Raw genomic sequence first — 17,910 nt, 5'->3', positions numbered from 1 at the left:
AGGTCCCAAGGGTGTCGAGAATCAGAGGCACCACTAAGGCAAAGACTCAGAAAAGGGAGCCAGGCTGGCTTGAGGACCAGAAGAAGACAGGACAGAGCAAGAAAGAGAGCAGGACCAGCAGCCTGGGCCAGAGGCCGGGGCTTCAGCTTAGCTCCCTTCCAGGTAAGGGAAGGATTGGTCCTAGAGTCCGGAATGGGGCTGAGCCTATATTTAGGGGCCAAATTGTGCAGCTGTGGTAGAGGGGCTCAGGCAGGGACTAACAAGCCCATGGTTCCAGGGGATGCTTGATACTTTTAAATGTGCATACTCCTATATTTAACAGCAAAGTCCAGTCTATGCTCAGATTATCTGGTGGGTCATCCTGAAAACCCTATTATTACCTTCTCTTTCAGCCAAAGCGTCTGCCCATTTTCACATTTCCTATGTGTTAGTGGAGATTTGGGGTTTTAAAAAGTTCCACATTGGACTTGACTTCTAAGAGAAGATGTTAAAGGATGTGAGGGCTCTTTCAAGTGGGGGGAAACACTCATTTTATGTTCCCTTTTTGCTAGCTGCAATCCGTTTTCAGTTTTATGCTAGAAATTTACAACTCACAAAAAAGAAAAGAAAAATTTAACTCTGCTTTTATAGGTCACTGTGCCGCATGCTGACTGTTTCATCAGCCACATTTAAAGGTAGGATGTCCACAGCTTGTTTCCTCCAAGGTACTGATGAAACGCACATATTTAAGAACAGCAACCATTTGGGGGAAGAATTATTAAAGAACAGTCAGAGTGGGGAGGAAACTTAGAAATCATCACATCTCGTTTTGTGAAAAGAGGAAATAAGATTCGGGCCATGTCAGTGTCCAGCACGTGCCAGATCAGTAATATTTATCAAGTGAATGAATGAATGAAACCCTCACTCTATCCAATAGTCCTCCTTCCACCAGAGAATCCCCATTAACGTGGTGGTGCGTGTCCACTCAGCAAGCAGAATCCGGCCCCATGTACACTGGGCCCCAGGGCCACCACAGAACACTTCAGTGAGAGTGACACAGCACCTACCAAACAGCTTGGCAAACCCCAGTCCGTGCTTGGGTGACTCAGCCTGGTGGTTTACCAGCGTGAAACACCAAAAGCATGTAAAATGGCATGTCACTGCCGTAACTAGAGCCAATAGCTCTCACCTCTATTTTAGGAATCTGAGCTTTGGCATGAACAGGGATTTCAGAGTTTTAAAAACATGCCCTGCCTTTTCTTGTGTCCACTGGTCTGTACGATCCAGAGCAGCTTATCCAAACATGTTTTTTGGTGTGTGTATGTGTTTGTGTGGTGTTTTGTTTTTGTTTGTTTGTTTGGTTTTTTTTGGGGGGGTTCTCACACTTGTAAATAAATGCATACTTATTTATAAATTAGATACAAGATACATGTGCAGCTGTCTTCACACACAAGGGTGGGCAAAAGTTATGAGTGTGAGAAACAGATTATTCTTGCATTATTATTTATTAATTATTGTATTGTTTATTTCTATTATAACTATAAACCTACTCTTTCCCACCCGTGTTATACTTATTATGAAACCATGGCTCTGGGGCCTCTGATTCACCATCAGCCTAACCAAGCGGGAGGCTGCACCCCTCTGTAGATGGCCTGTGCACCCCAAAGGACACCCCAACCTCCAGCCTGTGCCAGCTGACCACGCCTGTTCTCCCAGCCCTGCCCATTCAGTCTGAGTGTACCCAAGAGTGAAACACACACCACCCAGCACTGTTTTCCACGTCACTGGCACCGCGTCCTGGCAGTAGAGAAGGGAGCGGACATGTTCCTCGCACCTGCGCCATTAGAAGCCCGGGTACCATCCAGAACATGTTCTCAACACTCGCCGCCAGACCACTACCAAAAGCACTAGGAAACAGAGCCCCGATGCTCCCTGGGGAGCGCATCTAAAATCCAGAAAAGTATAGCTTCTGCTTCCTAACAGGAGTGGTTTGGTCACATTCTCACTTTTCCTCTCCCGCGGTCTCTGGGCGTGTTGGCTGGTCCAAGTGCCAAGCACAACGTCTCCCCGCCGCAGGCCGCGCCTTGGCTGTCACAGCCGCTCCTGCTTAAGCTCCCCGCTGGCTCGCACCCCCACCCGCAAGGACAGCCACAGGATGACTTCATGGGACACTGGCTGATGTTTTTTTCCGCCCCAGCCGTATCCTTTAAAGCAATTCATTATGAATACCGGCATGCAGCAGGGAAGAGCCAACATGAGCAGGAGCGGTGATGTGGGATGTACCGCAGCGAACTGCTTTCACTAGTGAGACAATGATCCTTACCACGGACTAGAAGTAATTAGCACGAGGCCCAGGGTGAGCCGTTCCTTATTTAACGAATGCAGCTTTAAAATCAGAACGTGATTCCCAGAGGGGAGCGAGGCTTCCTGCGGGAGGTCTGTTGCCCTGAGGCTGGCTCTCCTAGGAATGGCTTGGCGGGCACACGCTGTCCACAGCCTTCTCACCACCCGTTCCAAGGGGAGGTGACCCTGTCCACTGTGTTGCAAGTTTCCGAGGAGTCGCTGGGTCCTGGCCTCTGTGACGGTGGCCAACGGCTCAGACACTGCTCGGAACACGCAGGAGCTCTTCTCACTGAGCCACAGAGATTCCCTACGTTTATAGAAATCAGCTCAGCTTTTGAGAATTCATGTGATGTCGTTGAAAAATAAATGCAGCTCCTTAGATTCTGGCTCGGCTTTAGCGAGGAGTGAGCCTTTTTAGCGGTTTGATGTCATACATGGCCAGGGGTGTAGAACCAGGGCCTGATCACAAGTCAGCACTCACCTCTGAGCTTTCTCATTTGTAGAATGCTGGATCAGAGACCAGCAAATCTTTCCCATAAAGTAACTGTGAGGCTCTGCAGGCCAAGAGGTTAAAAGCAAGGCTTTTATGTAGGTACTCATATATAATCATTTAAAATGTAACCATTAGCTCTTGGGCCAAAAAAAATAAAAAAGTAAGAGGGGTGGGGTGGGGGGCAGCCACCTGCCACAGTCCCTGCCACAGTCTGCGGATTCCTGAGTTAGAACATCTGCAACATTCCCTCTAACCCTCAAAAGCTAGGAAAGATATTCCTGACCCCAGGTTCCCATTCTCACTGGAGAAGCTGTAGTCCTGGAATCTGACCCTGTAGTCCTGGAATCTGACCCTGACGTTCAGCAAAAGAATCGAAGAGTTTAGAGCTAGAGAGCCTTGGAGTGCTGCTCAAGCCCAATTTTCTCGTTCTAAAGATGAGGAATATAAGGCTCCCAACGGTAGCAAATTCAAATCCCTGCAAGATGACATGCACTTAAATCGCATCAGGAACAAGCATTTATCTTTTCTACAGCAATCTAAATACTTAAATTTCAAAGATCTCTTTCAGCTGATAAAAATTCTTATGAGTACTCAGCAGCAAATACCAGAAACCAAATTCCAAAGATGAAACAAACTCAAAAGAAAAGCACAAAAAGGGTGATAAGCTTTGAGGAGCCTGCAAATACTACAAAAGGTGAATTTGCAGCACTTGCTCAGGCCTTTAACTAACCCCACCCCCTCCCCTCACCCCCCAGTTGCTCTTGGACTCTCTTACCTAGTGCAGCGGTTCTCAACCTGCGGGTCGCGACCCCTTTGGGGGTCGAACGACCCTTTCACAGAGGTCACCTAAGACCATCCATCGGAAAACACATATATAATTACATATTGTTTTAGTGATTAATCACTATGCTTTAATTATGTTCAATTTGTAACAATGAAAATACATCCTGCATATCAGATATTTACATTACGATGCATAACAGTAGCAAAATTACAGTTATGAAGTAGCAACGAAAATAATTTTATGGTTGGGGTCACCACAACATGAGGAACTGTATTAAAGGGTCGCAGCATTAGGAAGGTTGAGAACCACTGCCCTAGAGAAACTGCAGACCCAAACTATTACCAACGGATGTAATAATGAATTCTGAATTTCTCTACCAGTCTGACACCACAGTTTAAGGAAAACCAGAAGCTGTCCCCTGCCTTGTGGAGACTCTTAGCTCCTGCAGGAGCAGGTTCTGCTGCTGGATGTCTGTCGGCCGTGGGAGACTGGGTACCACTAAATGGAAAAGCTCAGGAGAACAGTGATGAAATGATGCTTAACACGGAGCTTTGCCCGAGTCCCTTCTAATTCAGGATATTAAACTCTTCGTCTGCATTTGCATTAAATTATTGAACTACTGTGGTTTCAATGTTAAGCAAACAAAGCAGGACTCTTCGAAGTTATACACACAGGACAAGAATGGTCACATTAAAATGCATAGCACAGGAAGCTGCTAACAGTAACATTGATTGCCTCTAAGAGGTGGGACAATCTGGAAGGTGATGATTTTCTGCTTATTGATGTTTATTTTGTATTTTCCAAAATTTCTAGAAGATGATACACTCAGTTTATAATAAGAAAATACAAACAAGTAGCCATCACAAACCCTGTGGCAGGGGCAAGTGCGATTAGAGCTGGAGCTCATTGCTTGGTGACCACAAGAGGAATGCGGCTCCACAGGATTCATTAACAGCTCCTCCTGTTTGATGGAACATAACATAAAGGAAATTCCAAAAAGACCAGTGCATTGCTCCTAAAGCACATCCTGACATAGCCTGAGCCAAAGGAAGAGATGACTTAGCACATGGGGGAAATGGCAGGAAAGAAAGACACTGACGTAATAAAAAAAAAAAAAAAAAAAAAAAAAAAGAGGGTAAATCTGAGTCCTGGCCATGGAACTCCACAAAGGGAGAAACAGGGAGGAGAATTCATATCAGATAAGCCTGGAGGAGACCAGAGGGGAGCAGAGTGGGCAACAGAATTCACAACCAGGGTCACCATAGCGGCCTTGGGCTGTTAGACTTCACCAGTGACGGGACTGGAACAACTGTGTAGTATGTGAAAGGCTCTGCCCGGTATGAAGTGGAGGGGCCCTCACATGGGAAAATGCAGTTGGCCCCACAGGCCACCTGCTATGTGTTGGGACGGAGGGATGCTTGATGGATGATGACAATACTCTTTTTATATGCTCAAAATGCCTTCACAGGTTCACATACAGACTTTCTAGAATGTCAATGACACCACACTTTAAGCTCCTAGGGCCAAACAACGTCAACGACCCTTTAAACACTCCCACTGTCCTCCCACACACAGAGAGCCACACCTATCACATACACACACTCCAACATTTACAGGGACAGTGCTAAAGAGTAGCTTGGGAGAGTTAGTTTTATCACCCTCCCTACTTTCCATCTATTCTTTGATATAGACATTTTCTCAATCATAGGCAAATGCAGCTTCAAGCCATCCTCTGCCCAACCCCATCGCCATCCCCAAGACACTCATTTGTAGAAATTCTTGTGTCTCCACTATGCCACCAGGAAGGTGTCAATATTTTTAACTCTTATTTAGTTTTATCTACCAAGGGGAAGAAAGCTGGTGTCCTGCCTGTTTAGTTCTGCCCGCCTGCGCCACTGCTCAGGTAGACAAGATGATCTTCCATGGGCGTCAGTAATCTTTAACTACCAAGTCGCATGTGATTCATTTCATTCTCCTCTACCATGACCCAGCATTTTTCCATAGTGAAAAATATACTCCGCCAACAAAACACGCAAATATTTTGCTATCTGCACTGTGAAGACCCTACTTCATTTTACATCAGGTAAATGACTCCTTAAAATGTAATTTTCACCCAGAACAATTCCCATGCCCTACATATTTTTCTTCTCCCAAATCTTTCAAAAGCTCTAAGTGGCCATTTTCAAGCGGTTTGCCATTCTCATCCCAAGTTCACAGCACTAATCAGATCCTATAACTGAACAACTTAGGGGTGACACTGAAAACTTTCTCGTTGCCTAGTGGTGCCTAGGAACTGATTTTGTTGTTTTCTGTATAGGAGACAGCCAACTTCAGAGCTAATCCTCCAGCTGTCATATGGGTGAAAGGGTCACACATTCTCCCAGAATGCCACTGGGCTCCTCTGGGCACTCATGCCCTGCCCAGCTGTCTTTGAGAAACTTGAAGTCCTGGGAAGAACAGAAGAATCTTGTCAGACAACTGGGTGGTTCTGACGTTGGAGCGTCATGGTAAAGCAGAGATGCCACCATCAGGGCACTCATGTGATGCTGGGCAGCAGGGCCTTCCATGACTTCGCAGAGGTGGGGCCTCCAAGGATCAGGGTAAGATGTTCTTTCTTCTCCCAGCCTGATGTTTTTAAAAAATTCCTAATCAGACAACTCCTTTAATAGGATTCACACTGCCAACCGTAACCTGTTTATGGATCCAGTAACCAAAATGTGTGAGTTGAAATTCCCCCAAACAAGAATCTGAGCCACTAGGTTGAGATGAGAAACAGACGTCAAAGGTGAGCAATGCTGTCCGTGTTTGACGCTCAGTGAGGCAATGCACAGTATCTAACTAGAGATATCTCCGCTCTCTAAACAAAATCAGTTTTGCCACTGGCTCCCCGTGTGATGATGACTTAAACCTTCCTGAGTCTCAAGGGTCTCATCTTTAAAGAGGTTGACATCTCTTTACTCTGAAAGTCTGGGAGACAAGGGCAAAACCTGGACAGAAGCCATGGGCTGCATACCTGCCCTATAATCGGTGACCCCGCCCTCACAGGCCTGCAGCTCATTAGCTTAAATCCCCCGCCTCCTCCGGAGCCCCACTCTCACCACCTCAGTTCAGCTCTTGTTTATCTATTGTCTCACCTAGAGCAATGGTTCCTGAGCAATCTCTGTGCCCCCAACCAGTGATTCTCAACCAGGGAGCATTTTGTTACTCAGGGGACATCTGGCAGTACATGGAGACATTTTTGGTTGTCAAGACTGGTGGGATGCTACTGGCATCTACTGGGTTGAAGCCAGGGGTACTGCTAAACATTGGACAATGCACCAGCCAGGCCTCAACAAAGAATTATCCAGCTCAAAAGGTCAACACTTCTGAGGTTGAAAAATTACTCCAGTCATACCCGCCTCTCATCTGCCCTCTGCCACCACAAGTGATACAAAACACAATTCCAATCAGGTCATTTCCATGCTTGAAATCCTCCAGTGCCCTCAGGTTAAAGTCTAAACTCTCCTGCAAGTCATGGAGAACATCATGATCTGGCCCTTTCCTAGCCTTCTGCCCCACCTGTCACTGTTCCCCTATTCCCTCTTCCCCAAGCCACACAAGCAACCAACACAGGTGGACCAGACCTCCCATAATTCCCTCTGCCTCTCAGTCTCACCCATTCATTCCTCTGCTCAACAATTCTATGTCAGACATTCTAATGGGACTAAAAGGGAACTGGAAAAACAAAAGCTTTAATGGTTAGAGTTTTGTTTGTTTTCCAGGAAAAGACTGACAAATTCTTTACACTTCAGTGTGAATTAATTGCTGCTATCTCTCCCCAAATCTATTTGCATCCAACTCTATTATGAACTGAAAAGTTTTCCCCATGAAATAATTCTTGATGTTAAGCTATAGGTAAAGGAGATCTTTTGGGGACACAGTGACCTGCTCTTTTGAAACTGCCCAGTATCCAGATTTTAAATGATGTGTCTCTCTCTCATATCAATGTTTCTCTCTCCCCCCCCCTCCACTCTCTCTAAAAATCAATGGAATAAAACTAACTCTCTCTCTCTCTCTCTCTCTCTCTCTCTCTCTCTCTCTCTCACACACACACACACACACACACACACACACACACACAATAAATAAATAACTCACTCCTCTAATTCTTTTTTATAAATGACATTAATAGGAGAAATTCGTCTCACCAGGTACCAGCAGCAAGCAAGTATGGTGAGATTCTTTCTGGAATTAAGTCTCTAAAGGCACAAAATAAGAGGCCTAGAAGCGCATATATGATGGTCTTTTAAAAATATAACAACTTTTGTGTTGAAGTAGATTCTACATATTTTAGCTTGCATCAAAGCTGCAGATAAGGACTTGTGGAAAAAGGAATAAATAGCTGGAGAAATATGGAAACAGAAAGGGGATAACCAGTGTGCAGATACTTATGATAAATCTTTATACCCACTAATGTAATTGTGATTATAGTCAAAAACTTCACACCCAATAGAGGTTTCGGCAATGATGACAATGTTCTGAGTCTGAACTGTCCAAGATGGTAGCCATTAGCCCCACGTGACTACTGAGCATTAGAAATCTAACTATCATGGCTGAGAAATTGAGTTTTTAATTTTAACTAATTTAAACTTAGTTTTAAATAGTTTTATACCGATAAAATCTCTCCAGGAGAAATTGAAAGAACTCTCAATACAATGCAGTCTTCCAGCTGTAAACAGCTCATCTACCAAAAGTAGTTTCTGACTCACTCCAACCCCCACACCAACCATTACCCAACGTACCCAGAGGTGGGCCTCGCTCCCTCCCCCAGGATAAGCCTGCAATGGTGGCCTCTGGAAAGATGCGTACTTACCCTCACCCATGGGAAGGTCCTCTTCCTGCTCGCTGGGGGAAGGCAGCAAGGGCTGCAGGGGCTCCATGTTAATAATGAGCTGTTTGTTCAAGGAGTGGGAACTGCGACTCTGGGAAATGTTGGTTCTGAAAACAGACAAGCCAGATAGAGTTGGTTTCCATTCAAACACCAGCCCCTCCATCCCAGTCGGCTATGCACATCCCAGCTGGGAACTGCCTCTGGACCCACAATGGGTTGGGCTAGTGAAAGATGTCATAACATTCAAGATGCATAGCCCTTTGGATCCTTAAGGCCTTGACAAAGTGTCCATGTGTCCTAATGTACTTCCTCATATGTCATCAGACTCGGGCATGCTAGACTAGGTGACAACACAGGCATTCCAAAAGATATGGGAGGCAGGTATCACTAGACTAGGCACAGAAAAGTGAATAAAGGGCATGGCTCAAACTAATTTAATAACCACAAAAAAAACCCCCCAAAAAAACAGGCAGATGTCACAGATGTTTCATAACTACAAGCTATTGTGTCGCTAGACGTGCAATGTTTAATATCAATGTTTAACATCCCCGTTCAAATTCCTGCCCCAGTCACCAGCCAGCCACAGAGCGCAGCTCTGCTTTCCTTTCTCCTTTTGAAAGGAGCACGCACCTGTGCCAGTGGCTGTGACAGGCAGATGGCAAGACAACCATGCAGGTGCCTCATCAAGACTACTGGCTGGAAGCTGGGAAGCCCATATGCACTGCCTGCTGCAGGGGACCTGCTGTCTAGCATGACAGAGAGGGAGGTAGGCACGTATGGTGGGTGCTTAAGCACCCTTCCTCTCCCCATGTTCCCTGTCAAAACCAAAACCAGCCCAGCCAGAGTGGCTCAGTGGTTGAGCATCCACCCATGAATCAGGAGGTCATGGTTGGATTCCCAGTCAGGGCACATGCCTGGGTTGTGGGCTCAGTCCCCAGTAGGGAGTGCAAGAAGCAGGTGATCAATGATACTCTCTCTACATTGATGTTTGTATCCCTGTCTCCCTCTTCCTTCCTCTCTCTGAAATCAGTAAAAAACAAAACAAAACAAAAAAACCCATCCTTCAAATATGATGTCAAATGTCTCCTTCCCCTTAATACCCTCTGGAATTGGCTTCACAACACACACTCTCTTTTTCCTTCTCTGCTCACTCGACTCTCCATTTTACAACTCGCCACGTTGGTCACCTCTGATGCTCTGTGATTATGGTTGTACTAATCAGAATGAGCCCCACCTTGATAAACAACTCAGGGCAGAGAGTGACATGTCCATTCTCGTCAGCCTTACAGCACCTTGATGGGCACCCTGAAGAGTGTTCAGGTTTGAAACGACTGCAATCCTGGCTCAACATAACTGCCATCTCAGACTGACCAGAGTATCCCAGGCCAGCTGATGGGACTGCCTGATACCTGGGCAGGTGTTTCCGTAGGGAGTGGGGGATGGGGCATCAGGGAAGATCAGGACCCAGCCAGGAGATGACACAGCCTTGCCTCACACACATCCTGCTTATTCATGTGACACTCAAGGTCAAGTCAAGCCAATGACTCTCCACAGAGCAAACAACTCAAAACGGAGCCCAGCTGTGTTCTCGCCACGGCCCAGCCAAGTCTGTCTGAGAGGGATTCCAGGGCAGTGAGAGTGCCATGCCTGGAACTAGGGCCAAAAAACAACATAGTGCCTGGCAGCAGTGCCCTTATACCCTTCTTGTCATTTGGCAAAGCCAGCATTTAAATCCCTCTGTCCATCCCAGAAGCCTCCAGAGCCCCAGGGAGCTCCCACTCACCTGTGCACCTCCGGAGGCTCCCTCTGGATTCTGGAACTCGCCTCCACCACCTCTTTGGCAACCTTGCCGCTGCAAAACACAAAAACACCCGTCTCTGCACAGGCGCTCGGCGTGGGAGGGGAGGGCTATGCACAAGCATTTTCTTTAAACTTCACAACTTCAACTGCCTGACCCAGCTCTAGGAGCCCACGCCTTCTCTCCCTCCATGCGGGGAAGTTACTATGAAGTTGCATGCAGAGTGCCCATGAGCATAAAAGATGGGTGAAATGGAAAGGGGGGACCAAAACAGGGGTGTAAGCCAAAGTGCACTGATTTATAAGCAAAAAATTCCAATGTCAATGCCTTCCCACAGCCCCATCATCAAAACAGAACCATAGGGACTCACCTGTATCGGAATCTACTTCCTTTAAAAAATATCTTGCTGCTGGACACAGTCTTGATCTGACTGGACTTGGCATACCTTTAAGAGAAAGCAAAGCAGTGGTAGTGACATTGGAAAGCCCGGCGGGACACAGTGTGAAGTGTAGGTATCAGATACTTGTGACTGCCAGAAAGAAATAAGCTTTATTGTGTGAGTCGGTGAGCACACACACAAACCTGAAAAAAAAGTTTCACAAAGGAACTGTCAACTCTCACAGTATTTGCAGTCTGATCTTTCCTATGTTCTCTCTTTCCATTCTTTTTAAATGTTGACGATGACACACACACACACACACACACACACACACACACACACACACATACACACATACACACACACACACATTCCTGCAGGACCCACCACCTCCCCAATTTAGCAGGACCTGACCTTAGGCTGTCTCTGTTAAAGATTTGGGTCTTTGTCCTCAGAACAATAGAAAACTATCCTTACAGTCTTTGGCCAAAAAGACCGTTCTCCCTCCACCTCTGCAGACAGGCTGAGCCAGTTTCAAAAGATGAAAGGGAGAGCAGGTGGACAGCAGAGGGGGCGCAGGCCTGAGGAGGGGGCTCCTGTCAAGGCAGAGCCCAGAGAACATGGAGTAGAAGCCCCAAGGACAGGTGAGACCACGTGAGAGCCACACCCCAGACTTTTGACACCTGGGACAGACCTGCTGTGCTGACTGCTGGCCAGAGCCAGGTGACAGCCCACACCTGGTAAAGAGGAGAAAAGTCCCCAGGAGGCTGGCTCAATGGAAAATACCCTACTGAGCCTCGTCCTCCTGCTCTGGGTCCCTCTGCCTCCTGCATCCCATCCCTAAAGAGGTGTTGGTGGCCTGGCATTTACCACGGGGCCTGAGAAAAGGGCCATCACCACCTCCCTCTCCCTATCTTCTCAGCAGGGTTGTTGCTCCCAAGTCCTCGTAAGTCAAAGGAATAGAAACTTGTAAAGAGAGTCTGGTTTTTTTTTCATTGATTTTGTTGTTGCTGTTAGTGTTTACTAGGTTCCTAAGGCGCTTAGTCTGCTAAAAAGATTAAGAGCCTTCACTGGAGTGTTTGAAATTCAAACTCAACTCTGTGCCCAGGTATAGAGGACATCGAAGCCCCCAGGTGTGGAGGGCACAGCAGCTCCAGTGACCCTGCTCTGGGGAGAGGTGGGCAGCCCTGGTCTCCACTGGTTCAGCCTCAGCTCCCACGGTTCCAGGCCCCTCAGGGAGGCCACTGCCTTCTCCCTACACCCAGACAGGTGGGAGGCCTCTGCGCTGCATGGAACATAAACCCTCGAAGTGCCTCGAGAAAACAGGTCAAAAGACACATTTCGCAGGGAAAGTGCATCCCTGTCTGAGCAGGATGAGAGGAGGGTGGAACGCGTTGGCCTTTTTCTGGCAGCTGGTGGCCCTGGGTGATTATTGGTGTCACTTGATTTGCTCAGAGACACTCTCCCAAGAGCACTACTGCCAACTCCCTGCCCCTCAAGTGCCCAGGTGGCTCCCGATAACATCTGGGTTGAGACCTTCCATGGAATTGTAACAGGGGAGTGTATCTGAGAGCTTGAGCAACATAAACTCCATGGGAGCTGGGAGACACAGACAGTAGGCTGGAAGGACGAGGATGTGGAAAGAGAAAGTCGGACATCCCAGACCTGGACGCTATCAGCAGCACCTGCTGGGAGGGATACAAACACTGGTCCTCAGCTCCATCACTACAGTCTCACTCAGCAGGTCAGGAGAGGGGCCGGCAGTTTGCATTGCTACCAAACACCCCAGGCCATGCAAAGGCTACCCACTGGCATTTAAGAACCTCTGAGTTAGGTGTTGTTTTACTTGAAAGAGCGAGGCCCAGCTTCCTACCTGCTTCTGGTCCTGTGACCTAAATCAAGCCAAGTTTTTCTGAGTCCCAGTTGCCCCCAAATATCTTTAAGGGGGAGGGTGTTGTAAACCTAATTCATAGAATTCTGAAGAGGATGAAATGAGATTAAATGAGTTGAAAGCACCTAGCGTACAACCTGCTCACTATACAGGGGTGGGCAAAGGTAGGTTTACAGTTGTGAGTGCACAAAACACAGTTTATTCTTGTATTATTTTCCATACAAACAACTGTAAACCTACTTTTGCCCCACCCTGTATAATAGTTTCTGTCCCTCTCTCCCTCCCCACCTCCCTCCCTGTCTCCCTAATATCACCCTCAAAACCCCTCCATTGCCTTCTCACTATGGAGCTACCAAAGCCAATTCTCAATCACAAGTTCCTGGAAACCGTGTCAAACACCCTGGACGCTAGTGAAAGCGCCTTCATGCTCTAACTCTAGCTGAGCTCTGCCTCCCAGGCTCTCACGTCAGCAAGCCCAGAGCCAAAGTTTTCTTCCCACCAAAGGCAATGAATGCACAACCGAGTTAAAGTAGCAATTCTCTCGCCTCCAGCCTTCTTCCCCACCTACCTTCTCCCACTTCCGCCTCCACCTTCCTGTGAAAACCTCAGCATAGAAGCACTGACTCTTCTCAAACATCTGACCTCACAGAGCAATCCAGACAGTCCCCATTTTACCTGACTTGACAACAACTGTGAGTTCAAATGGTGGCCTAGTCGTGACTTACCTTTCGGTTGTCACAGTTCTTCACCACCCCTGATCCAGGATCTGCCAGGGCAGCCACAAGACCCAGAGACCCATGGCACTAGGGGATTTGCCAGCCCAGCCCTGCCTTTGAACTGTGTTTTAAATGGTGTAATGGATGTGAGATGTGCCATGCATGCGGACAATGCCTGGAGCATGCAAAGTGTCAGCTAAGTGTTGGCATCATATGGTACACGCAGAGCAGCCCTGCAGGAGCACACTCCCCTCGCCCTGCTTCTAACTTTTCTCCTCTGGCACCTGCTGCTGCAGGGGCTGGGCATGGAGGTAGGTGCTTGGGAGACAATGGGTGGTGCCCTAAGAGGCCACCTCTAGAATTAATAATACAATTTTCCATTTTAACATGGTTTACAGCTTCTGGTGTAATCATAACAATAACGACATGTTATTATTGAGCACCTACTAAGGGCTGTGCCCCATCCAAAGCACCTTAAACATACTAATTCATTTTATGCCCACAGCTCTCTCCCAGGAGGAAGCAATCCACGTTTTTACATGAGGAAATTGAGGCACAGACGGGTTGTCACTTAACTATGGTCACATGACAGAAGCAGGAGCAACCAGGCTGCAATACCAAGTCTCCCTGTATTTTTTAAATAATGCTTTAGCCATGCAGATTCTCAGACCTCAAGGGGCATCAGAACCATCTGGCAGGCTTCATAAAACACAAATTTCTGATTCAATAAGCCTAAGTGAGCCCAGGAATGCATTTCTAACACGTTACACAGACCTGGAACTGGTGCAGGCACACTACTTTGAGAATCACTCCATTAGAACCCTTAACCCTAGATTGCAAGTTTGTACCATGTAGGAAATTTTTATCACTACCAATATCTAGACCCCCCTCAACCATTTCTGAATTTTTCAAAATAACAGCTTTATTGATATATAATTCACATACCTTTTAGATTGTACACTTCAGTGGTGTTCAGTGTAATTCACAAAGCTAAACACTCATCAAGAAATACATTCATCACCCCAAAAAGAACTGTCCCATAGCCATTGGCAATCACTTCCTGTTTCCCTTCCATGCCAGCACAGTGCACGGCACAAAGCAGATGATGATCTAAATGGAAACACCAGTGAGGGAGCCGCTGAACCCATCGGTGTGGCCCGTGTGCCCTCGGGGAACTAGCTCCCAGCCATGGCGAGCTCTGGTGCTCTGGGGGTGGAGCACCTAGAAAACACATGGCATAAAGGAAGCTCTGAAATGTGACTAAGTCTGTGTCAGGGATCCCGTGTGCTTTGAAGCAGGAGGGAAAGTCAGAGTTTCTGCTTCTGGGCTCTGTTCCCAGCAGCAGAGCTCAGAGCCAGGGCTTTCAAACCTCATCGGTGGCCCCTGGCCAGCTGACAAAGAGCAGCGCATTCATGAGGTGAAAGCACACTTGGGAATTCTTGGCCTCCGGGCCTCCCTCTTCCCATGGCAGGTGAAGTGGAAAGGAGGGACAAACACCCCAATCCAGGAAACAAGATCGGGGCCTTGCTCTGCCAGCCGAAAGTGGTAAACACAGTGCCAGTGGGGCAGGCTGGAAGAAGGGCCGGGACTTCTGCCCGGGAAGGGGATGGTGCTGTGGAGGAAGCAGGTGCCCTCCCTGAGGTTAACAGAATCAGAGACCTTCAGAATCAAACAGACTGGGCTCTGCAACCAACTGGCACTCCAGAAAGTTCCATTGCTAGTGGAGGGGGTAGTAGTGGCAGTCACAGCAGCTGCTATCATTTATTGATGGTTCATGTTGCCTGGAAGAACCAAACACTGCAAGGCAGGTGTTACTGATCACATTTCACAGATGAAAAATAAAGATGAGGCTCAAAGAGTTCAAGTGCTTTGCTCCAGACCACACTGCTAGGAAGTGACAGAGACAAGATTTAAAGCCAAGAAGCCCACACTCATTAACACCAGGCCACAGTGAGAGAAGCAAAGCATGCCTGAGTCCTGCCCCTCCAGTCTACAGATGAGAAGGCTAGGCCAGCGAGGTCACACAGCTGGCTCAGAATAAGCAACATCCTAAGGAACAGGTATGGTTAAGGAACAAAAGCTTCTGGGAAATCTCAGGTCAGTATAAATATTAGGGATTAGGAGACCTAGTAATTGAGAGGGGCAGCCTGGCCTAACACCAGCACAGGTGCTGATGCAAAGACTTGGTCAACTCTGCACAGTGCCACCGTGCTCAGCTACACTCCCGGCCACCTGAGGCATTCACAGACAACTGGAAGTGACTTCTCTGACATGCCTAGTTGGCCCATTCAATGACAGAATTATAAGACAGACCTCACTGCTTGATGCCAGCTAATGACTGTACCCCAACATGTGCAAAACAGATCCCCCAGATTGGAGTTTCTTCTCTCCTCTCCTTCTCTCCCTCTTCTCCATTCAGTTCTGGTTTTGCCTTTGACTCCATTTACTAACTGAATCCCTCACACAGGATAAAACAGCATGTGTGCAAAACAACCAATTAATGTCTTGAGTTATTCCTTGATAGAGATCCCATGATTACACCAAAGGATCTTCAAGGCCATGCTGCTTCCAAGTAGGACTTTCTGATTTGGCTCTAAAAGCCTGTCTGCTGGGGGTTCTTTGCTACTCCCTCCCCCTCCCTTACACTGGTCTGTGGGTCAGTAGCAATCAACCCCACCTAGCATTCCTCTGGCACCTCCTTCATGATGGCCAAGCCCTCTGTATCTGTCTCCAAGATCTCCTGGCCTTTCATCACCTCCCTTTCTATTTCATTCTACCCTCTGCTCCAGCCTTGTGTAACTGCTCATCTTCTCCATGTATGTCTTTCCCTTCCCACCATGCTCCCTTACTCAGAATGTCCTCCCTCCAACTTAAAGACCCTTCCTTCCAATTCCTAGCTCCCCCCACAGTGAGACTCACCCCTCCTGGACTGCCCTCTAGCATTTTATTTGCATTTCCTTTTTAGTCTGCATCATGAACTACAAATCTCCTGGCACAAGATCCATACCTTATCAACTTGATTCATTAATTCTTTTTTGAATGCTGGGGATCTTTAGGGAATATAAATATAAACAGGACCTAGTTCCTATCATCAGAGAGATCAGATCTAATACAGATATAAAATATACAAAAAATGTCATGATATATCTTTATTTTTTATCTTGTTTTGGCTGTGTTTCAAGACTATCTATTAACTCCCTCATCTGCAAGAAAATATCCATTCAAGAATAATTAACTAAATGTCTCTCAATTATTATTTGATAGGAACCAGATGATTTCATTAACAGATGAACAGAAGAGTTCCAAAAGCTTAGGCTCCAAAAACAATTTGTCAGGTTCTCAAAAAGTTAAATATAGAGTTACCCTATGACCCCAAAGTTACACTCTCAGGTATAAACCTAAGAGAACTGTCCACAGAAAAAAAATTACATGGATATTCATAGCAACATCATTCACAATACCTAAAAAGAGGGAACAACCCAAATGTCCATCAACTGATGAATGAATAAACAAAATGTGGTATATATAAACAATGGAGTATTATTCAGCCATAAGAAGAAATTAAGTATTGCTGCATGCTACAACATGTTTAAACCTTGAAAACATTATCTAAGTGAAAGAAGTTGGGCACAAAAGGCCATGTAAGTTTATAATTCCATGTATAGGGAAAGTGCAAAATAGGTAAGCCCATAGACATAGAAAGTAGATTAGTCGTAGCTAAGGTCTGGAGAGAGTTGGAGAAAGGGTGTGGCTGCAAATGAGTCAGGGTTTCTTTTAGGGTTGATAAAAATGTTCTGGAATTAGATAGTAGTGATAGTTATATCACTTCATGAATTAGATGAAAAACCACTGAATTATACTTTAAAAGGGTGTATTTCCTGGTATGTGTTATCTCAATTTTAAAATAACTTATTAAAAAACGTTTAGACTCCAACTAAAGACTGAGAGGACCAATCCTTTTGCATTTCCTTTTTCTCAGCTCTCATGTGGATGGAGGGGTCTAGACATGCTGATTTTTCAAAGGCCACTGGGTACCCATTTTATCCAGTCACCAAACACTGCAAGGAGCACACAGATGCCTTGAGGTGGAGATGATTGTGGGGGAAATCCACTGATCTTTATCACCACTCCCTGTCACTACTAGAAGCACCACATGTTGTGGATCGACTCACCCAAGGGTTTTCAAATTATGCTCAGGGTTTTCCCAGGATTGATGGGTTTCCTGGGATATGGGATTCTGTCTGCTGGGGGTTCTTTGCTACTCCCTCCCCCTCCCTTACACTGGTCTGTGGGTCAGTACCAATCAACCCCACCTAGCATTCCTCTGGCACCTCGTTCCTGATGGCTGAGCCCTCCGTATCTGGAAAAATCCCAGGCAAACTGGGACAACTGGTCACCCAAGCTCCTGAGAACGGCAAGAGATGGATGAATGGTTTCCTGTCCCCAATCTCAATTCTGGTCCCCACCAACAACCACAGCTTCTCTATTTTTATCTCTTTTATGTCCTGGACTTTGCCTACAGAGTTCTGTGGCTAAAAGGGGTTTGTAAATTATTATCCCAAGCTATCATTCTCTTAAAGATCTTCATTAGCCAAAGCCCAGAAGGTTCAGAGACTCAGCATTTTTCAGGGAAATGAGCCTAATGAGGAAGACAGAA

At 46.6% G+C, this 17,910-nt stretch overlaps 1 protein-coding gene across 2 annotated transcripts in view; it reads right to left on the bottom strand.

Annotated features, from left to right (window-relative positions):
• Positions 1-17,910, bottom strand: part of FRMD3 (FERM domain containing 3) — a 228,982-nt gene that overhangs the window by 27,381 nt on the left and 183,691 nt on the right. For both annotated transcript variants that reach the window (XM_036330724.1, XM_036330725.1), the window contains exons 11-13: positions 10,638-10,712; positions 10,253-10,321; positions 8,452-8,576 (exon numbers count right to left, since the gene is read on the bottom strand). In XM_036330724.1, coding sequence (XP_036186617.1) covers positions 8,452-8,576; positions 10,253-10,321; positions 10,638-10,712 — 269 coding nt within the window. The remainder of the gene's footprint in view (positions 1-8,451; positions 8,577-10,252; positions 10,322-10,637; positions 10,713-17,910) is intronic.

This window comes from Myotis myotis, unplaced genomic scaffold, assembly GCF_014108235.1.
Source record: "Myotis myotis isolate mMyoMyo1 unplaced genomic scaffold, mMyoMyo1.p scaffold_m19_p_12, whole genome shotgun sequence".
Classification (NCBI taxonomy): Eukaryota; Metazoa; Chordata; class Mammalia; order Chiroptera; family Vespertilionidae; genus Myotis; species Myotis myotis.
Note: the sequence above shows the minus strand (reverse complement) of the source record. Positions and strands in the feature narration are given on the sequence as shown.